The 23,449-nt window shown below is 40.2% G+C and overlaps 1 protein-coding gene across 6 annotated transcripts in view; it reads left to right on the top strand.

The window, feature by feature from the left end:
* MBNL3 (muscleblind like splicing regulator 3) overlaps positions 1–14,101 on the top strand; it is a 239,377-nt gene extending 225,276 nt beyond the window's left edge. For 4 of the 6 annotated variants that reach the window (XM_068250940.1, XM_068250938.1, XM_068250942.1 and 1 more), the window contains 2 exons: positions 1,112–1,179; positions 13,832–13,945. In XM_068250940.1, the coding sequence (XP_068107041.1) occupies positions 1,112–1,179; positions 13,832–13,844 (81 nt within the window). In that variant the 3' untranslated portion in view covers positions 13,845–13,945. Of the gene's footprint in view, positions 1–1,111; positions 1,180–13,831 lie in introns of all 6 variants that reach the window. The other 2 variants (XM_068250941.1, XM_068250943.1) reach the window with 2 other exon arrangements.
* Positions 14,102–23,449: the final 9,348 nt, after the last annotated feature.

Consider the following 23,449-nt stretch of genomic DNA (forward strand, 5'->3'; position numbering starts at 1 on the left):
AGAAGGACATGTTAGTGACAGCACTAAGAAGAACATGTCGGTGACAGCACTAAGAAGGACATGCTAGTGACAGCACTAAGAAGGACATGCCAGTGCCATCACAGACATAAAAATAAATCTCCCAAGACAACACTGAAAAACGTTAGATGTTTCAACTACACTGCAAACAAAACGTGAAAAAAAAAAAAAAGCAGTTTATTATAGATTGCCATTTCAGCACAAAATTAGACTAAGGCAAAACACTTAACATACAAATGTACATTTTCACATGCAGTGAGGATCTCTGTGTGCCATGCCATTAGCCCCTTACGATTGGTACACACAAGGCAATTACCTGTCCGATCGAAAGGTAATCTGACAGGAAAATGCATCATGTGTATATGTCCAAACTTTTCCGATTCCCGGTGATCGGACAGGAAATCGCATCCTGAGTACCAAGCATTAAGCACGATAGCTGCGACTTGGCTAAGACAGCCATTTGGGGCCATCCCAGCTGACAATTTGCAACCACAGTACTGCAACTGCTTACCTTTAACTCCCTGTACCCACTACCTACAGAAAGGGAGAGTGTTCTGAATAAGAATTGCAGCCAGTGTACACATCCATACTCCTCTTATGCTTTACAAATGGAACATTGCGTCATTATGTGGCAAAATAAACAGGTCGCTTCATGCACAAAAAAACAGTAATTGCATTATGCATATCTACACAATTTTAAGGCAATGGCAAAAGGAGTACATAGCACAGAATCTACTAAGGAAGTCCAGTCTTGGCAAATAGACCCAAATTTGTTTGCAGTTATCCTTCATTAAGTAGGTCATCACTAAATCACGCCACCCAGTCAAAGCCCTAGCCTGGGCACATTACCCAGATTCCTTTCACAGAAAACAGGCTGCCCAGACTACAGATCACCAGAGACCTGATTCCACTCACCACCATTTAAGGCAATCAGGGGTGTACTTTCTGTGCTGGGGCCTCAGACTGACCATCAGTGCTGCTGGGCCCCATAGTAGCTGCATGGTTTGCTATGGCTATATTACACCCCTGAAGGCAATCATAGATGACATTCTCTTCCAAAAGAAATTTTAATTTGAAATCTCTTCCACTGTAGATGTCCCAATTTTCCCTAGATGATCTGAATAACAGCATGTATTTATCACAGATGATACCAGTAGAACAGTAAGTTTGTTTTCATCTCAACATTAATTTATTATAAAAAGATTTTGTGACCTTTATTTACCGGTAAATAATGATTATTCCTGCATAAATAGTGATAGGGAATGGGTGCCTACATTCAGCTTTATGGTGTATCTGTACCTAATATTTATTGTATATATTCTTATTATGGTGGCCATACACAGACAGATATTTCATACAAAGCCACAGATGCAGCAATATATTATGGTTCTTAGCCTATTCAGTGAGATACTCTGACTTAAAGGAGGTGAAAATAAACTAGTAAGATAAACAATTGTATCTATCCTCCTACTACTGAAAATTACTTTTTTTTTTTCTTTTTAGATTTCCAGTTTTTTTTTGTTTAAAGCTAAAAAGTAGGTTTAATGCTTTAGAGTCTCATAAGTGATACAGTCTTTCAGAGTCTTTCAGTCCCAGAGCTAAAATATATGAACTGTTGGCCTTTCTTTAATCTATCCCCTGCAGTTTGAAGCTGTTTTCTACTAGGCGATTTTTGTGGATTTCATTTCTTATCAGTGAAGTTCACACTAACAGTCTGACTGGGTCCCGACTGGAAAGAAAATGTCAACTTGCATACCTGAATGTTTAACTCTTTTGGGCAGAAAAAAAGAAAAGGAGCACAGTCTAGTTAGTTATATGCTTGGCACTATACATACACATGTCTATCTTAACATGTCACCTTGGGTACCCTTTGAAGTATACCCAAGGTAACGTGACATGAGATAAACATGTGTATATACAGTGCAAAACATATCGATAACCAGGCTTTTTTTCTTGTTTAATTTTGCTGCCTGAAATAGTTAATTTTCAAACATGCAAGTGATAGCTTCTGTCTTGTCGGTACCTTGTCGGGAATATAGTGAACCTCACTGATAAGCAAATGAATGCCATAAAAGTTTTCCTGGCAGAATACAACTTCTGAGGGCAGGGCAGAGTTAGAAAAAGGTCAATAGTTCGTGTATTTTTTACTCTGGGACACTTTATAGATTGCCATTGAGCATAGACCAAAAAAATCTATTTTGTAAATATCCTCTATAATAAAACCCATGTCCTTGCATCACGCTGTCCCTGTGTAGCTGGGTCCAAGCTTTTTGCTACTGCGCATGTGCGCAGCACGGACCCAGCCTCACAGAGACAGGAGGACGGGGATGGGGCCAGGGTGCCGAGCAGGCGGCATGTGAGCGGGTGGCCGGGTGTGCGGCGTGTGAGTGGGCGTCCGGGTGTGCAGCGGTTGTGCGCAGCCGGTGGCGTGCGCGCTCGGCGAGGCACTCAGACCTAGAGCCTGTTTTTAAACGGGCTTAGGTTTGCTAGTTTAAAGCGGAATATAACCCTGCATTTCAACTTTGCTCTAAAACATTATTTACAGTATATTATATGCAACCAGCATTTTTTTTCTACTAGACCAGCATTGGAAGGGTTAAACACAGAGGTTTAAAGTTCCGTGGAGAGATATGCAGAAGTTCAGATTGTTACATTCTATTTAGTTAAATGTATCTATTGAGAAATGTTACACACTCTTTAAAGTTCCTGGAGATTTCTGCAGACGCATCCGAAGCTGACATAGATACATTTTGTTTACAAAAATGTATCTAAGTGTTGAATGTGACTCACTCTCTCTGACTGAGAAGGAGCTGGAGGACAGCCAAAGAGTGTGTAACATTTCTCAATAGATACATTTAACTAAATAGAATGTAACAATCTGAACTTCTGCATATCTCTCCACGGAACTTTAAACCTCTGTGTTTAACCCTTCCAATGCTGGTCTAGTAAAAAAAAAATGCTTTTTGCATATAATATGCTGTAAATAATGTTTTAGAGCAAAGTTGAAATGCAGGGTTATATTCCGCTTTAAATATAACATAAAACTGAGATATTTCTTAAAAAGTCATTTTTAGGATTAGGAGGATAAGTACAATTGTTTAGCTCTTCAGTGTATTTTTACCTCGGGTTCACTTTAATGACAATCTATTTCATAGTTTCTTATTTTTCTATGGCTATCTGCTGCAATAGATTATTATTATTATTTATTGTATTTATAAAGTGCCAACATATTACACAGATCTTACATTGGTATTTAATATTTGTGTGTTTAAACTGTAGATCAAAAAGTATTTCCAACATATATAGAAAAACATCTGATTAATAAGTGTACAGCTCAAAACAAAATACTCAGGGTGCTCACATTGACCACTGACATGTTGCGTTGTAACAGACAGTGTTCTGTGCACTGTGACCTGGTGCAATTCAAAGTTTATGAACAGTTCACACATCTAATCATTGGCGTTGCAATGCACCTGATTCCGTTGTTACAACACGGAACATAAAGTGCGTTGCTAGAATCGCACACGTTGATGGACACAGTGTTTGCCAAACAAGGTACCCATTGGTCACTTGCTTCTGTACGTGTGTTACATCACACAACACCACAAATGCTTGTGGTTGCGCTATGTACACGTATAATGCAAGGCCCAGTGTGAAACTAGCTTTAACCGTGTTTGAGACGCAGGGTTTACACACTTAGCTTCAAGGGAGTTTGTGATAATTTGCAGTTCATTTTAGTTCTTAAAACTTATGCACACTTTAAAAAGTTTATTTCCTGATTTTCTGAAGCCACGCAGAGACGTTTTTAGATTAAGGGCTCCTTCCCCATTCACACAGGCACAGCAGAGGACAGCCTCTTCTTGTAGCAGAACAGCTGATGTGTCTCTTCAGTTTAGCACAGTGCCCAGCCGAAAATCAGGTGACAGTTTTACTACTAGCTGAAAATGCCATTGGGATGCTCCAATGTTTATCAGCTGCTAGGGTGATTTGTTGCTCCCCCACAGCTTGCAGTAAAGCCTCCCATAAGTCGTTGGTAAGACCCGTCAGATGCAGACTGTCATGGCTGTATAAACAGCATGATTTATTTTTTAACTAATTATTAACACTTCACTATTCCTGCTAGTGGCTTTCTATTCTGTATCAATAATTGTTAGTTTAATTTTTTATACATTTCTCCATAGTGGTCCTAGAAAAACATGATATCCTGATACTGAAAATGGTGCACAGAAGGGCCTCTAGGTTATAAAGGGACGTGATTATGAACAAAGTCTAGCTGGCCTAACCCAATGGTGGGGACATGCTCCCATAACTATATAAATGGGTGACATAGAAAATTTTGAGAAACGTTGTTCACTTTAATGTCACCACAAAATACTGAAAGGTTCACCTTAAGGCTGGAGGAAAAATTATTTGCTTGTTGCAGAAAGCGATCTTCATTGTAAAGGCTGTTATTACGTAAAATCCATGTATTACATATATACAGACAGTATGTCTATTTTCATCCAAACCTTGTAACTATGTACGGAGGCTACTTACTTTAGTGATTCCCTACTAAACTTAAGGATTACCATAAACAACTAAACCTTTGTTGAGAAGTCAGGCTGTCTGTGGCTTTCAGCAAAGGGAAGGTGTATCTACAATGGCTATCATTCATAAAAGTGTGTTCGGTAATGAAAATCAGTGCGGGAAAACGCCACATTCGGTATTTTAGACTTCTGTGTGCTCATTCATAAAAATGTTTACAGTTGCGATAGCAGTGCGGTGATTTCCCGAACTAGGCTGGCTCTAGGCTGTCGGTAGGCTGCCGTAACAGGAGAAGCTGCCTGAGTCCCTCCGTGTGATGCTCTCACTGCTGCTGCTTGGAAGGTCTGTCTCCATTGACTTAGCTGTAATCTGCATGCTTATCGCTACTTCCGAGGGAGCAGTATTCCCCGTCCACATACCGCTTGCTCTAATCTTTATGAATTGACATTTAGTAACATTTGTTAAGATAATCACCGCACAAGGCGGTAATTTATCGCTCTGCTCGGGAATGTCAGCTTTTCGTGCGGAAACAGCCTTTATGAATAGACATTTTGCTATGTGCTCGGTAAAGTCAGCTGTTTTCAGCATTTCCGCATGCGGGAATGCTTTATGAATGATAGCCAATGTAGGACAAGTGTACATTACTCTTACAACAGGCTTATTTGAAACCACTAAACAGCACATATGAAGCTGCGCTGCATTGCTGTAACCATCCCAATGAATGGCTTAAAAGTTGCAATACTTCACTTTTACTTATCACAACTCTGCAAAATGCCGCCTCTATAATATGTTGCTTTATGTTGCTTTCTGTGTGAAAAACTGGAACCTCTTTTGCCGTATCCCAGTTGCAGATGCTTTCATTTTAAATTCGTTTTTTATATGTGGCAGTTTGGTTTTATCTACAGAGTTTGATATCTGGAATGCAAAACATTTCACTGTGTGGATGTGTTTGTAAAGGGTTCTATGCCATGTTTGGTCTGCTAGTCTTTTTTGTGTATTCTACATGAAAGGTGGATTGCTATAATAAGAGATTTATTCCTGAGAAGAAATCTTAGAAATCCTAGGAGCTTAGTTTAAATGTGTAGAGAATTATTTAACTATGTCGGTCTCACTTTTGATAGGAACGAAAAAAGGCATAAGATAAAGAGCCTATTAAAACGTTGCCGTTACTATTGATTTATAATGTATAACACCATCATGATCCATGGCACTGTTTAGAATAAGAAACAAACACTGGTACATCAAAATACAGACATTGGTACATTATACAGAGTTGGCAAACAACATAGTGACTAAAAAATGAGGAACAAAAGCATACAGCAAGTAACAAGAAACAAAAAGGAGAGGACCTTGCCCTTGTGAGCTTACAATCTGGAGGATCAATGCCATGTCCACCAAAAAATAGTATTTAAAGGGCCACTACAGCAAAAAAAAAAAGTGTAAACAGTTAAAATCTGACGGAGCCGACAGATTTTGGACTGGTACATCTCCTCATGGAGGATTTTCAGTTTTTTTTTTTCAATTTTCAAAGGCATTTCCTTATAGTCTCACTGCCAAAATAGTGAGTAGAAGAGGCTATTTTGGCAGTTAGACTTAGCAACTGCCATTAAGGAAAAGCTTTTAAAAACAAAGAAAACCCTGAGGGTCCTTTCACACTGGCGCAAAATTGCTGCACTGCTACCGCAGCCTAATGTATCCCTATGGGGGAGTTCACACTCCCCACATTGCAGTACGCTGCGCCGGAAGTGCCTGATCTAACGCTAGCACAAAACTACGTTACCGCATGTCTTCTGTGCCGACCTGCAGTGATCTGCGCCGGACCAGAAGTCATGGTAGTCTAGGGCGATGCAGGGTTTTTTAAACAGTTGACGATGTGACGTCGCATATTTTTACAATATGCTTTCCACTTACCCCAAAGCAGGAAGTGACCGCAAGCGAGTGTCACTTCCTGCTTGTCTGGTGGCCAGATAGGGAACACCGCATACTAACGTGGTGCTCCCTGAAGGCCTGTCTTTGGCGGTGCGGCGGATGCAGCGCACCACTGACGCCGGTTTACAGTGTGAAACCGGCCTGAGAATCCCCCATGAGGATATGGACTAGTCCACAACCTTTTGGTTATGTCAGATTTTAACAGCTTACTTTTTTTTTTTGAGGTCCTCTCACATTTTGAATGTACTTTATTCCTTACTGTTCAGCTGATCCAGTCCTGCATGTCATAGCTGAATTAGTCGCTGCCGTGCCCTGAGGGATGCTGGGATGACCCTGCAAATCAACATACCATTACTGAAAGTTCAGCGGTGTAATAAATTATTGTTCTCCCATTAAAACACAAACTCTGATAACTTCTCTACAAACATTGAAGCTGTAATTGAGGTGCTGTGCTGCTATGGCAACGCTACTAAATTTAATTACACTTTTTAGATTGAGCCTAGTAAGAATCACAAGATCCTCATCAGCTTGGTTGAGTTAAACTGTGTTTTACACTTTTCATTTTATTAACTATTTGATATCCATGTTACTACAATTAGGCTTTCCATTAGACTCGCAAAATGTACTTAAAGCGGACCCAAATTAAAATACAAGATTTCAGAAATAAAATCTATTTTCTAAATGATAATAATAAATAGCAGCCTTTTTTCAGCTGCGTGATGACAAATATAAAATATTTTATATTTATTCGAGGAACCCTTCCCTTCCTTTCATATTGCCGGCATTTTTCCGGCAAACTGGTGGAGTAGATGGTGTCCGGCAATGGAGAAATTGCTAATGGCTGCCCCCAGTATAACCCTAGCTATGAAAAGAGAATGGTGAAAAGCAGGCGCTAAAATGCTCATAGGTTTGAAGGAGTGTTTATTTATCTTTGTATGTGTCAGAGTGGTGCAACTAAATATTTTTAATAAAAAAAATGTTTGGTTTGGATCCGCTTTAATGCTAGGTACACACATACAGTTTTCTGACAGATTTACCTGCCAGATCGACTATTTCCAACAGGTCTGATCTGATTTACGATCGATTTTCTATACAAGTGAACGGAAAATCGATCGGCAACTCGATCAGAAATCAGATCAGACCTGTTGGTAATAGTCGATCTGGCAGGTAAATCTGCCAGAAAATTGTATTGTGTGTACCTAACATTAGCTTGGCCAGGATAAATGAAAGAAAGATATCTCACTAATGGTACTAAGACAGCAGTCCAGTTCTTGTCCAGTAGATTGATGCAGGCATAGTTTTGTTAGCCAAATGTTTGTTTATGGCATTTCCTGCATTTTCTGCCTCCATCTAGTGCCAGTTTATTCATGTTTGGCATGTATTGTCTTATTGAGTGGGGGGAGGAGGAGGCAATGCAGTCAGCTGACAATATCCAGCCCAGCCAATTGCCTGTTGCCCACATTAAGGCTAGATTCACACTACAGTAAAGTCTCCGCAACTGGAAGTCCTAACTAACCGACATGCCTGGGGGGATAACTGGGATTGTAGGGTAGAAAATACTTACAGCTTCTTCTACCCTTCTTGCAACTCCTTTTGGCTTTCTGGAGTCCATGCACGGCTCCTGGTGTGTCACCTGACCCAATGCGGGTCAGGTGACATGCCAGAAGCCCTACACAGGGAATGCCAGAAAGCCGCTAGAAACTACAGGAAGGGTAGAGGACTGTGCCTGTAGGCTCGGTGTGCATTTTCTGCTTGCCGGTTGCTCAAGCATCGGCAAGCACACGTATCCGGCATCAGGCAATTCCCGCCTGTGCCGGATACAAGGGACTTTGCTGAAAATGGACTGTTCTCTGGAACGGAGACAAGCAGATGAATGGACATGTGGATGGACTCTATTCTATATATAAGATTAATATTATATATTGTATTTATAAAGCGCCAACATATTACGCAGCACTGATTCATTTGAGCATGACTGGTTTTCAACATATCCATTATCTCCATTGCAGTAGTGGAATGCAAAGTACCATCTTGCATGAGTATTTTTGGACACCAAATATGCAACATATGCCAACGGTCACAATAAAAATATATAGGAACTGACTACATCAGTTTTTTCTGGTGTTTTCATTGAAAATTTTGCATTACGAAAATATCAAAAACCCACTCCAGATCCCTCCCAAATCAGTTCTCTTTTGCTGTCCATTAAAAAGCATGCTACAACGAATACTAGCAGATACAGAAAATGTATATCAACAGACACAGCCGATCCATGAAAAATGTGCGTCAGATATGTGGTCGCACATGTTTCCAATCCACCATAGAGTGGACCTGGCCTAAGCCTACAAGGATTGGTGATATACAGTACGTACATACAGTCCATCAAGTTCCTAGTCAAAACAATCACCAATGATCATGATGACCATAAAGTTTTGATGTCTGGAATTGTGTGCAGTTCCTAGCGCCTGTAGCTGCACCTGTAATGGCTGACATTTGTTACCTCTTGTTTTAAGTTCAGCGTGGCATTTTTAAGGTGTCATGCCTTCTTTTCCTATATGCTCTTGAAATATAAATCCAGCCCTGAGTAAACAAGTGCTGATATTTTCTCCTGCAGCAAAAATCCTGACTTAAAAGTTTTAAGATGAGCAGGAGCAGCTTTGCTGAAGAAGTTAGTTTCAGGCTCTGTGAGTAGGGCTTCTGTTGCTTGGATTACATCATCCCGCTGTTCAGATTTTAATGAGGTGATGGGCACAAGCCAAATCTCTCTGATAAAATTCCAGTCTGTAGCAATGGTAGTCCATGGGGCAGAAAATGGCCAGTGTCTGGCTCCTGAGTCCTAGCCAAGTACTTTAAGGACCAGTTCACAAGGGTGCTGAACCAGTGCTAAACCACGGCCATGGCACTTGTTGCTCAAGTGCTGTCCTTTCAAATAAACGTTGAGTACCTGCATAGATCTAGAAAAACATCTGTGCCTGGAATAGGGCTTTAAAGAGAGCCTGAGGTGGGCTCATAAAAAGAGGAAGAAAAAGTAGGCTACTTGATCCGGGGGGCCGAGTGGATCAAGTAGACTCAAAAACCGCCGCTTCTGTGAGCCGCAATGGCCCACTTCTACTTTCGCGACCTCTGAGTCACGACACTGCAAAGAGAGATTCATTCTCTCACCAGCTCGCAGGGAGGCTTGGGAGCGGCAGGAGGTGCAGCTAGAAAGAGAGAGCTGCCCAATGGCAGCTCTGGAGACCCTGTAGGAACGCCCCTGGCGGGCATTTTGAACAGGAAATTCATCTCCCTTGTGTTTACCTCCAAGATGCGACAAATAATGTAGCCAATCTCATGGGCTATAGCGCAGCAGTGAAGGGGGGGGGGGCAGAGAACAGCAGTGGGGGTGGGGGGACACAGAGGCATGTCATGAGGCAGAGAACCTGCCTCTGTGTCCCATCTGCCCCCTCAAAATCCACCTCAGGTTCTCTTTAAAGAGACTCCGTAACAAAAATTGCATCCTGTTTTTTATCATCCTACAAGTTCCAAAAGCTATTCTAATGTGTTCTGGCTTACTGCAGCACTTTGTACTATCACAGTCTCTGTAATAAATCAATGTATCTTTCCCTTGTCAGACTTGTCAGCCTGTGTCTGGAAGGCTGCCAAGTTCTTCAGTGTTGTGGTTCTGCTATGCACTCCCCCCTCAGGGGGGAAAGAAACACACAAATGATCTCTTGAGATTCAAAAGGAAGGCTGTATACAGCCTGCTTGTGTATGGATGTATTTTCTATGTGTGGACATACTGTACATCAACCTACTTCCTGTTTTGGTGGCCATTTTGTTTGTTTATAAACAAACTTTTTAAAGCTGTTTTTAACCACTTTTAATGCGGCGGGGAGCGGCGAAATTGTGACAGAGGGGAATAGGAGATGTCCCCTAACGCACTGGTATGTTTACTTTTGTGCGATTTTAACAATACAGATTCTCTTTAAGTGCTGGTGATCAGCAATGCGATGTGACAAATGTATCCCTATGGACCATTCTTGCTAGAGATCTTGTGATTTGTATATACTGTAAATGTAATAACTGTAAATGCTCCCCACAAAATTTCAATTGCAGGCAGGGCAATTGCGTTTTGCTATCTGTGAACCAGGCCTCATGCTGTTTCAAACATATACATTTTTGCATTGGAAACCTGCAACCATCTCTGAATGGAAAGTACCGTATATTTCCTTTGCTGTTGTCAGCAAACAAACAACGAAACCTAGAAGTCAAATTAGGCATAAATTCATTTAGTATAGATGACCGTTCTTTGCTTGCTCTATACAAGTATTGAGCTGGTTCATTGGTCCCACAGAAGCATGATTTATGCAGACAGGTACAATCACCATACACTGACTATCCAGAATGAGCTGATTCCATGCTTTTCTTTACATATGCTGAAATAACTCCAGATTTGGCTAAAAGTGCAATAATGATCTGCATGACTCTATGTATTGCTTGAGATTCAGAATATGTAAATACAATCCCCTGGCAAGCCGAAAACAACAATAATTACTTGTTGCACATAATTTACAGCATGAGTCACAGAAATCCCTGGAGAAGAGGAGGAAGACAGTTATGTAAACTACTGAATTTCTCCAACTCTGTGGTCTGTTTTTTTTCTAAATTTGGAAGTGTACAAAAATGTTATTTGTGCAGCACCAGGGATATAACTACTAACTATGGGGTGCCCCAGTGACAAATTGACGGGCTTCCCCTATTTAGTTACTTACCCCCATCCCACCATGGTGATTCTCCGGTCATATATCAACAACCAGTATGCCCATCCTAACTTCCTTCTCTCCCTAGCAAGTGGTACTCCCCCCCCCCCTTCCCCATTACAACTGTGGTCAAAATCTATACAAGCAAGAACTGCGCTACACTTGTGATAATAGTCCTACAGCCATTAGAGATCATCAAGAGAAAGTCCATTCAGTGTCAACACCGTTGGTACTCCTTATGAATTCTCAAGCTTCACAGATAATACTTGGCATATGCTTCAGTGTATCTACACCTCCACCACACCCAACAGACTGGGCACTCACCCTTATCCTATGACCCTCAGCCAGATGGGTCACAAAACTCTTGAGGGATACTCCCAGGCGATCTCCAGCCTTTACCGATCCACTGCTCACTCAATGCTGCATACGCTTCACAATAAATGCACCTCAAAATAAAAGCACAGGGCTCCCATAGCATAAAACCCTCCGAAAATGTATTAAAAAGTTAAAAATGCACACTCACATGTTCCTCCGTTTATAATAAAGCGTAGAGTTTTAGTGGGCTCTCCCCCATGCAGTGGCCATCCGGATGGGCTTATGCGCCCACGGGTGCTGTATATCCAGGTCCCCGCTCGGCTCTGCCTCCGCGCTACACGCTATGTATTGTTCCTCATTGGTGACTCCGCCCAACTAGTTTTGTCATATTGACTCATCAGGGGCTGAGTGAGTTTGCACTTAAAGGTATCCTAAAGGTGCACAATTAGGACATTTATAAACGTCTATTTTACAGAAAGTAGTTAAAGTGAATGGGAACCACATTTAAAAAAATGAGAAGGATACTTACCCAAGGAGAGGGAAGGCTCTGGGTCCTATAGAGCATTCCCACTCCTCTCCTGGTCCCCTCATTCCAGTGCTGGCTCGCCCGGTAGCAGTATTTGACTAATTTCGTCAAATACTGCTTTACCCGGCCGAGGCTTCAGAAGTCTTCTGGGAGCCCGAGTGCTCCTGAAGAAGGGCGGCTCTGTACTGCACCTGCGCAGGCACGCTCTCTTGCACGCTCACGCCTGTGCAGTATGGAGCCGCACGTCTTTGGGAGGACACGGCTCCCGAAGACTTCCAAATACCCTTTCGGTGGGGAATTGAATTGGGGGGGCAGCAGAGGATAGAGGGCACCGAGAGAGGAGACCAAATGCTCTTTACGACCCAGAGCCTTCCCTCTCCTTAGGTATTTGCTTCATTTTTTTAAAAAATGCAGTTCCCATTCGCTTTAAGCCCCATACACGGTGGAATGTGTGTACGAGGCTTAAGACTGTACAGCGCATGTTCACACTTCATGAAAAAAGAAAAGAACAGCCTCCTTGGCCTGTTGTTTGTCCATCTTGACAAAGGGCAACTTGCCAGGCTCCCAAACAATTGTTGTTGTTGCTGTTATGGATCACTTAGTTGTTTGAATAGACAAAGCGTTATTTAAAGACTCTGGTTTGCTGGCTATACTCTAGCTTCTGATACTAAGCTAAGGCAGCACCATGCTTGTTTGTCTGAAATGACCGATTAACACTTGCTTTAGGCAATAACTGTTGGGTGCAAGGTTTTAGTGTCAGAAGGTTTTAGTTGCAGTTAGGGGACTGACAGGAGATGAATACTGAAACCCCTGACAAAAACAGTGTTATATAGCCAAGACACAGAACAAATGTAGTGCATGTCCCCTACACTCATCGTCTGCAACCAAAGTAGTCATGCCAAAACCACACATACGTGACACGTTGGGCCTAATGCACTAAAGTACAGTAAAGTATTATGGTAAGGCACGTGGCTCTGATGGGTTATTGGCAGGTGTTGCCCCGTGCTAGCAACATTAAAATTGCTGTGCACTCCCCGCACACAGCAGCTTTACTGTACTTTAATGAACCATTCCCATTATCGCCTGAACTTCTATGCGGTGCACATGCAGACATGTCCTCCGCATGATGTTACATTCTGGGCTCTGAATATGTCATATGTGGAGCAAAGTAGCCATGGCAACTTCTTGAAATAAATCTACTACAGTGGTAGTAATGCAACCATTCCCCCTTTAAAGGACAACTGAAGTGAGAGGGATATAGAAGCTGCCATATGCATTTCCTATTAAACAATGCAAATTGCCTGGTTGTCCTGCTGATCATCTTTCTCTAACACTGTCAGTCATACACCGAGAACAAGCATGCAGATCAGATAGTTAACTTAAGTTTGGCTCCATTTACTACATGCTTGGTTCAGGTGTGTAATTCAGACAATACTGATGCATAAAAGATCAGCAGGATATCTTCTATAGTATTGTTTAAAAGGAAATAAATATGGCAGTCTCCATATCCCCTCTCAGTTCAGCTGTCCTTTAATTTTGATTATCACAGTAGAGGTACTGTATTTCTTCAAAATGGACCACATTTTATATAAACCAAAAATACATAAAATATTATACTCTGAAAACATTTCTTGAATCAGGTTCTGTTTAAAAATATTGATTAAAGAGTGAAATGAAAACCATGTATAGATGTTTGATTGCTCTGAACAGAATATGTAGATGTGACAGGCTGCGGAGTTCTGCCTCATGTTTTTTTCTCTGTTTCCTCTCTCTCCTCTAGTAGACCATGTTGAAATTCTGAACAGCAGAATTGTGGAATACCAGAATCTCTCCGTGGGATGTTACACATGGCCTTTCTGTAAATACCCATTACGGGCGTCCACCACCACGTCGACAGTAAGCCTGCTGCAGTCTACATGTTAACCAAAAAGGATAAAAAAAAAAATTACATGGGAATGTCTGAAAAACCGCACTATGAAAAAACAAAAAATATTCAAAACCATAAAAAAAAAATAATAATAAACATCGCTCTCTGAATGCAGATACACAAGTAGGATATTATACTAGACTATTGTAACACATTTACTTTAACACATGTAACCATTCAGCGTGTGCCGCATTAGATGAGTATACGATGCGGACACTTCTTTTACTGCATATTATTGATGGATTCACATTTTAAAGTGTTATCTTAACTGTTTTTGTTTTTTTTTTTGTTTACATTGTAGTCTATTTCATTTTTATGTGTGTACCATTATCCTAAGTATACTAAAGACCATCTTTTTTTTTTTTTTTTTTTCCATTGTGATTTGACATGCATTGTTGTTATGTTCTTAGTATTATGCCAAATGGAGACAACGTGGTTCTGAAGTAGCATCATCAGAATTTTGTCAAAGAGTTTCCAGATAGTTTTATGAGTCTGAATTCATTATTATTATTACTTTTTTTTTTTCTTTCTATCACTATGGCCTTTATGTCATAATGCAAAGAGGAATATAGGCAGTGCAGTAACCATAGCAACCGCAAGATCCTTATTATTCTGTCTCAACGTCTCTAAAAACGGATGGAGGCCGTGACTTACTCACCGTGATGACTCTTTGCACTATCGCATTAAATAAGCCCTATTGTTCTGTAAGCTATAGTAGAATTTAATTATAAGTAAATCTATGTAATAGTTCTCTACAATGAACTGCAGCACTTATTGTAACCAAATCGACAGAAGCGTAAAGACGGTAACTGTTAAAAAGGCACCTCTTGTAAGATGTAATCAGGACATGCATTGCTACCAGAAATGACAATCTCTTTAATGTACTCCACTTTCATACCAGAAGAGAAAAAATACCAGAACATTCGGGTTGGTTAAAGTGGGGAAAGGTTAGAAGTTGTCAAACTTTTACTGCTGTCGTTATTCAGTTTAGGGAGCAGTGGTGTAACTAAGGAGCTTTGGGCCCCAGTGCAAGTTTTACATTGGGCCCCTCAAGCATTCTATACGTAACAAATCATACAACGCAACACAGTATGTGAGGTGAGGTGTTTAATGATTACAACTATATAAAGCATTTATAGAAGAAAAAGTAATCAAATACCAGCATAAGACCACTGAAGAGCTAATACTGTGGTTAAAGGAAGGGCCCCCTAGTGGACCCCTCTGATCTAAGGACCCTAGTACAGTCGCAACTTCTGCATCCCCTATTGCTACAACCTGTTTAAGGGACAGAAATCTTCTTGATTTCTGTCCCTGAAACAGGGTCACAGACAACACGAAGCGATGTGAAACCTCTCCCTATGGAATACAGACAACATACAAAAACCTTGCTTTGTTGTTTTGTTGGACATGGCTTGCACATCTGTGAGGTTTTTATCTACTGTCTTTTTCCTAACTGAGAAATTCTCTCGCATACCATGACCGGGTCACCAAGATCAAGAGAAAAAGGAACTTTACTCTAGTAGAAGAAAAAGCTGAAGGTCTACTTTGTTGTTAAAAATGCCAACTTTCATTTTCCAGCCTGCTATGATTTTCTAATGTTGCCAGGAGGTTCAGGGGTTTGTGCCCATGGTAATGGCACCATTTTGGTGCAGTGTGCAGAATAACTCCGACAGTCCAATCTTCCTGCATGATAAATTGGGTGTACTAAGTAGGAAGTCAAATTTTGCATCCCCAGGCATATTTCCAGTGTTTTCTGAAGTAATAGTCCACTCTTGTGATCAGGGCTATACACCACAGCGGAGGTTTCAAATATCAGACAGCCACATGCAGCCTCAGCCTTCTTGCATAAAATGAACTGCTAGGTGTGTCAGTTTCCAACCATAATTACTGTAGGAGAATCTACTGCTGAGTTGCACAATGCAATTTGAGCTTCAGGACCTTAAAAAGGTGAATGGCTGGCTGCAAAGTGATATGGAAAGGTTATTTTTGATAGGAAACTACAAATCGATATGTCTAACACAGAGGCGGGAATTTCACTTCAATATTAAATTTGTGTGGCGATATAGGACATACATCTATAAGTGTGACAGAGATGCCATGTTTCTATTACCTTAGTTTGGGAGATTTTGTGCAGGTTGTCTCAACAGAAGAGACTGTATGTATACTGTTCACAACGCCTGCAATCAAAGGTGTAACTATAGGGGGGGGGGGGAGCTCTCGCAGACACAAGGGGGTAGAGGGGCAACTACTTATCCACCCCCCACAGGAGTCCATCTTACAGATCAGGTGTTGTCACACTTGTTATAGGTGGGAGGAGAAATAATCACCTCACCACTAGGGGCGGGGCATGGTTGACACATTTGTTGCGGTCACCAAAAGAAGACTGGGGAGAGGGTTTGAAAATGGGGTGGCCCCTGATTTGTAGTTATGTCCCTGCTTGCAATGTATGGTTATTTTCCTGGACAGATTTTTTTTTGCCTTATCCTGGAAGTGGAGTTACACCATAACTGGCAGTTACAAAGGATTACTGTACAGGCTCGTTACATAAAGCAGAGCAAGGAGCCATGTTGATGTGCGCAGTGCAATAATCAATGGAAACCAGATAAACAATCTCGTAATGGATATGAAACAATAGAAATCTGCTTCGTTACAAAGCTTTGCACATCCTCTTGGTTTTTGGTCTACTTTGTTGAATAAGCCTGTTTATTATTATCATTAAACTTTATTTATAAAGCGCTAACATTTTACGCAGCGCTGTCAAATAGGGGAGACATTACAACAGTAATCTGTTATAAATGTATCTGCTAAAATACACTCCTTCTACACAGAAATTCATATTTGGGTAAAAGGGGGTTTCCTGCTACAGTTGTGTGGATGATAACCGGTGGTATGTCGGCACCTTTACAGAGAATCGGTCAGATTTGATTTTTGTGACATATTTTGCATAGTGATCAATGCATTATTTAAGTGAGAAGCCGTAACATTTTGTATGCTTCTATTTTGAGACGAGAGCACAATAAATACTTTGAGTACGATGTGAAAACGTGGACTGGCGGTCAACCCCAGGGAAAAAATGATTGTAGCTTAGTGCGGTAAGAGGTCTCTTCTCTTTAGGATATTTCTTACTGTCCTCTGTCCCCATCTTTGAGAATTTTGATCACTTCCTGTAGAAACAGAAAGTGGTGAAATCTGCTCTCCATCATCTCCCTTCTTCCGGATTACCAGTTTCTATATTAAAGTTACAGAACTCGATGGAGTCACAGACTGCTGCCCACCATGAGCTGATTGCATATTGCAGGTTCACTCTCAGAAGGGTTATGCACATTTTCTATTGTGCAGGGATGCTGGTATGCACCTTTTTGGACAGAAGAGTCATTAATAAATAGTTTTGATTGTGCAGGACTTGTGACTCTTTGTGTGGCTTGTCTTGTATTTTTTAAAATTACAGGAAGTACTCATTGCAGAGCCCTCTCCATAAGATCTGGGGTCAAAAGTAAACCAAGAAAAAATTAACTGCATATGTCTAGCTTTTTGGTGTTAGCAAATGCACATTGCTGCCATCTGGTGTACGTACATGTGTAATGCATGTACATGTGTAATGCCTTTGACATTATTATAAGCTGCAGGAGTTTGCATCATTCAATGGGCCTGCCTCATTTGCCTTATTCTTAAAGGACAACTGTAATGAGAGCGATATAGAGGCTGCCATGTTTATTTCCTTTGAAACAATACCAGTTGCCTGGCAGCCCTGCTGGTCTATTTGGCTACACTAATGTCTCAATCACACCAAAAACAAGCATGCAGCTAATCTTGTAAAATCGGATGCGGATGAAAACCATTTTTTTCAGTTTGTTTTTATACAATAACCTCAAAAGAACATGCCACTCAATGCACCAGCTATGATACTTACCAGCTATACTGAGTAATATGAAATGATGTATTTTCCTGAAATGAAAATACTGTTTAAGATGCATTTGAAATTTCTATCATGTTGCCAATTACTCCAGATGCAGTGACATTCCCCAGGAATCTATCCTCGTAGCACTTACTCTCCCTGCACACCAGATGAGCAGCAAGGACTAAGATACCATATAAAGGCATGACAAAGGTTATTTCTAACTCTGATAAAGCGGACAGGGTGGGGCGGTAGCCTTTCTCAAAGGGCCAAGGCCTATAACCAAGTCAAAAGGTCAGTAAACCTAAAATAACATTCAGTTTAACAAAAAAAAACTTTTAATTTACAAGTACAAATACAATATGCGTGAAATTGTCCTTACCTAAACAGTACACTTTACACCCGGGCATGGGCCTAACTATAAATGATAGGGCCCCCCAGCAAAACTTTGAAGGGGCCCTCCAATGGTCACACCCGTTCCCTTGCCGACCCCTTGAGATCCTCCCAGCGTGGGACAAGTGTAGCAACAAAAAAAACCTAAGCTGAAGGACAGACCCCTTTATCATAGGGAGTAAAGTAGTTGGGGACCCCCTTACAGCACTGGGCCCTCACACTATAAACCATACATGTGTTTGCGGTTTTCTGCGAATATTGCAATTTAAAACAAAACCGTTTTTTCTTCATACATGGAAAAACGTATTCAATGTGGATGAACCCATTGACTTCCATGGGCTGTCAGTTGTAATGCCTCACCACATTACAGAAATGATGGAAAACATGCAGAAAGTTTGAAGAGTCCAGACTGTGTGCATGTGAACCATTCAAATTATGAATCATTCAATGTTACAATCATCCATGGGCAGTCATTGCCCGGTGTGCTCGCCTACCAAATCCACTCCTATTGCAAAAGAATTCCCTCCAGAAATTATGGAAAAAATGAAGAAAGTTTGAAGAGTCCAGACTGTGTGCATGTGAACCATTCAAATTATGAATCATTCAACGTTACAATCATCCATGGGCAGTCATTGCCCGGTGTGCTCGCCTACCAAATCCACTCCTATTGCAAAAGAATTCCCTCCAGAAATTATGGAAAAAATGCAGAAAGTTTGAAGAGTCCAGACTGTGTGCATGTGAAACATTCAAATTATGAATCATTCAACGTTACAATGATCCATGGACAGTCATTGCCCGATGTGCTCGCCTACCAAATCCACTCCTATTGCAAAAGAATTCCCTCCTCCACTTATCAACACTGCTGATGAGTAAGATCCCGTGCACAATAGTTGGGAAACCAGCCAATCATACGAGTACCCAAAAGGGTATGTATAACCTTTTCGGACTTTATCAAGTTCAACTCTGATCTCAGAGATCTAAATAAGCTAAACCTTAAATTATGGCTTACTGTTCTGAGACTCTCATCATATGACTCCCCAACCCCCCCCCCCCCCCTTCCCTTCCCATTACCACTTCAGCACCAATGAAGATCTACTTTAGGTTTACTGGCCTTTTCTATACACTCGAACAATCTCATCTCAAAAGACCTTTTTGTGTTAACTTACTACACTAGAAAAGTAAAATCCACGAAAGCACATTGATGACCTGTTTAGATCAGCATTACAAGAAGCAAAGAGTCACTGTATTTAAATATGGGACTCTGTTTCTGCTAGCAAGTCATTTCTAGGAATGCAGTGTATGCCTATAACGTTTGGGAATCATTACTAGTGTCAAACATTTTAAGCACGATTATTATTTGTGTACTTGAAACTTAAAGCGGAATATAACCTTGCATTTCAACTTTGCTCTAAAACATTATTTACAGTATATTATATGCAACCAGCATTTTTTTTTTTACTAGACCAGCATTGGAAGGGTTACACAGGGCTTTAAAGTCCCTAGAGATTTTTGCAGACGAATCCGAACTTGAGTTAGATACTTTTTGTTTACAAATATGTGTTTATTGTGACTCATCTCTCTCACTGAGAAGGAGCTTGGATGACAGCCAAAGAGATGTATCTATTGATAAACAGTTACACACTAACTAAATAGAATGTAACTATCTGAATGTCTGCACGGAACTTAAAACCTCTGTTTAACCCTTCCAATGCTGGTCTAGTAAAAAAAAAATGCTTTTTACATATAATATGCTGTAAATAATGTTTTAGAGCAAAGTTGAAATGCAGGGTTATATTCCGCTTTAAGGAACTCTACAAAAGTATTCCTCGGGTTATTTCAGTTATCGCAATTCATTTTCAAACATATTTTCTTTTACTTATACTCCACTTAGAAAAAGCACTTCCTTTTTTCTGGCTCTGAAAAGTCAGGTGTTTTTTTCCTCTTTCTATGCTAACAAAGAGAAGCTTCTCTCTTTTAACTTTTGAGCCATCAGTCAGGATTTCTGGCTCCCTAATTATTTCCCAGACTGAAGAACAATTGTAAACATATAAGCATCTAGAGAGATTAAGCTTTAAGAAACTTATGTTGCTCTTATTTTCAACAAAGCAGTTCCAACCATTTTGGATCCGGTCTTTCAAAATACCGCCATGATCACTGTAAACCATGGACAGAGATAAGCTAACTGCATTGATTGATCTTTACACAGTGGGTACCAGTGCCTCAGTAGCAAATGATGTGACTGAAGACAGGTTTGAAGCATTCACATGGTGGAAGGCTTTTATGAATCTAAGTGAAGTGATGTTGAAACTTTCAGAGCTCAGCTAAATAGTTTGACTTTTTTTTATAATTTTGTTTATTCTGACACCTTATTGTAATCCTCTTTGTAAGTATAAAGCTATACATATATTTTAAACATCCGGCAGAGATGTGAATAGAATGTAAACTTACGGATTTAGTCTTTCAATTTTTGTCGTCATTTCTCTCTAGTTTTGGTGAACTGCAGCTTACGATTGTGACAATAACATGCTAACCTTTCAGCACATTAAAAATCGTGATCGGAACAGAACTAACCCTACAAATCCTGGTTCTTAATGCTGCATCTGTTTAAACAAATTACAGGGAGTTGTACTGATTGTATATTCCACGTCAGCAGCCTGAGTACGACTGACTGTGTCATTGCACACTATGAACAGGGGTAACTGAGAATCCATTCATTATGCAGCCACTGATCAACCTCAGTTAGTAGTGTTTTTAAAGTGAACCTGAGGTGAATAAAACTGATGAGATAAAAAATTATATTTATCCTCCTACTCCTACATTTTTTTTTAAAGTATTTCAGGGTCTTATTTTATATTTAAACATTTACAAAGTATGTTAAATGTTTTACTGTCTCTAATCAGTGGCCGCCTAGTAAATGTAACAGCATTAGAAAAAGGTCAATAGTTCATGTATTTTATCTCGCTCTGCCCTCAGAAGCTGTATTCTGCAAGGAAAACTTTTATGGCTGTGATGTTTTCTACATTCCCGACAAGGTACTGACAAGACAGAAGCTGTCACTTCTATGCCTAGAAATTAACTCTTTCAGGCAGCAAAATAAATCAAGTAAAGCAGCCTGGTTATGAATATGTTTTATACCATACATACACATGTTTATCTCGTCATGTCACATATTGCCTTACACTTTAATGCCTCTGCTGCCAACTAATCTTCCACATTAGGGGAATGTTTAGTTGAATGCCAATTACATAGTGTGCAATGTCAAACCTGCCACCTTGGCAAATGATTACAAAGGCGGTATAAAGGTGTCTTAACCATCCTGTCCAGATGCTTGTTGGCTGTTTATGGAAAATCAGCCTATGACCTTTGCCATAGATCCAAATCACAAGCTAGCACCCCGACCACCAGTTAGAAATTGCCCAATGAACTCTCTATTTGCCATCGTAGTATTGTAATGGAGCAGTGAGTTGCTATGTCACTAGCTGAAATGGTGATGACATTTGGGGGGCCTATTCATAAAGATGGCAGGCTGTGCACTAAAAAGGGCAGTTATATATTTATAATAAAGACAATTTTCATCTCTCCAGATTTATAGATGTGGTGATCAGCTTTAAGGTGGCCACACCATACAATTTTTTAAATATCTGTTCAATATAAGAATTGCAATCAATTATTCTGACTGATTGTAACATTTCAAAAATATGACCAATGTACCACACACCCATGTTAAATTTTTTCCTCAATTATGCTAAAAATGATTGGAAACTCAGAGAAAAGTGCTAGGTTGTGTATATTAACCACTTAAGCCTAACTGGACGAGATTTCTCGTCCAGTTAGGCTGCGTGCACTCCTGCAGGTCGCTCACGCTCCCGCGGGCCCCCCTGTGTGCGCTCCCGCTACCTGCTGTTAGCCCAGCGAACAGTGAAAGGGATTATAGATCCCTTTCACCGATCGCATCCCCCCGGAGAAAAGCCGACAGCGTCTCTCCAGACGCTGAAGCTTTTCTGCGTGCCAAAAAGTTCAGAGTCTTCTTTCTTCTTCCTGGGAGCGAGCTCAATTGCTCCCAGGACTATTTGACTGTGGCCATCTTGTGGCCAAATAGTAAATTACACCCACATACATTTACATTACACATATACACTTTTTTACATTCAAAATAAAACTGTTTACCTCCCACACCAAAAATTACCCACATACAATTTTTAATAAAAAATAAAAATTACAATAATAATAAAACAAAACAAAACACATAAATAGTTACCTAAGGAGAATATGCATGTCAAAGGAGAATATTAATATATTTTTAAAAAATTATGGGCTTGTAAATAGTGATGGACGCAAATTGAAAAATTGCACCTTTACTTCCAAATAAAATATCGGCGCCATACATTGTGATAGGGACATAATTTAAATGGTGTAATAAGCAGGACAAATTGGCAAATAAAGTACATGGGTTCTAATTATGGTAGCATGTATGAATTTTAAACTATAATGGCCAAAAGCTGAGAAATGATGTTTTTTTTTCCATTTCTTTCTTATTCTTCCTGTTAAAATGCATTTACAGTAAAGTGGCTCTTAGCAAAATGTATCACCCACAGAAAGCCTAATTGGTGGCGGAAAAAACAAGATATAGATCTATTCATTGTGATGAGTAGTGATAAAGTTATTGGCAAATGAATGGGAGGTGAAAGTTGCTCAGATGCCAAAAAATTTCAACCCTGTGGGCTTAAGTGGTTAATAAATTAACAATCCAACACACACCATACAATCTTTAGTAGAGGTTGAAGAGAAATATCTGGCATTCCGGATCAATTTTAATTAAAAAAAAAAAAAATGGGAAATCCGATAGGATTTTTAAGTCGAATGAAAAAAAAAGCTTTCGATTTTTTTCGAGAGATACGATTGTTTATATCGAATTACTGTAAAATCGGATCATTTTATTGTATCGTGTGTGGCCACCTTAAGTGGTAACTTCCAATTTCCCCGTGGGCTATCAATTTCCGCTAAAATATTGTTATTTAATGTTACTTTAGTGCCAATTTCTTTATGAAGTGACGATCGATATGATTGCCATTTTATAGATTGGGAAACTGCATTCTTCACATTGGGCTTAGTCTGAATAATATTTTTTGAACACTAAAAGGACACCTGAATGAATTGAGAATGAAGAGTTTTTTGCCAAGTGC

The sequence above is a fragment of the Hyperolius riggenbachi genome, chromosome 8 (genome assembly GCF_040937935.1).
Source record: "Hyperolius riggenbachi isolate aHypRig1 chromosome 8, aHypRig1.pri, whole genome shotgun sequence".
NCBI classification, from domain to species: Eukaryota; Metazoa; Chordata; class Amphibia; order Anura; family Hyperoliidae; genus Hyperolius; species Hyperolius riggenbachi.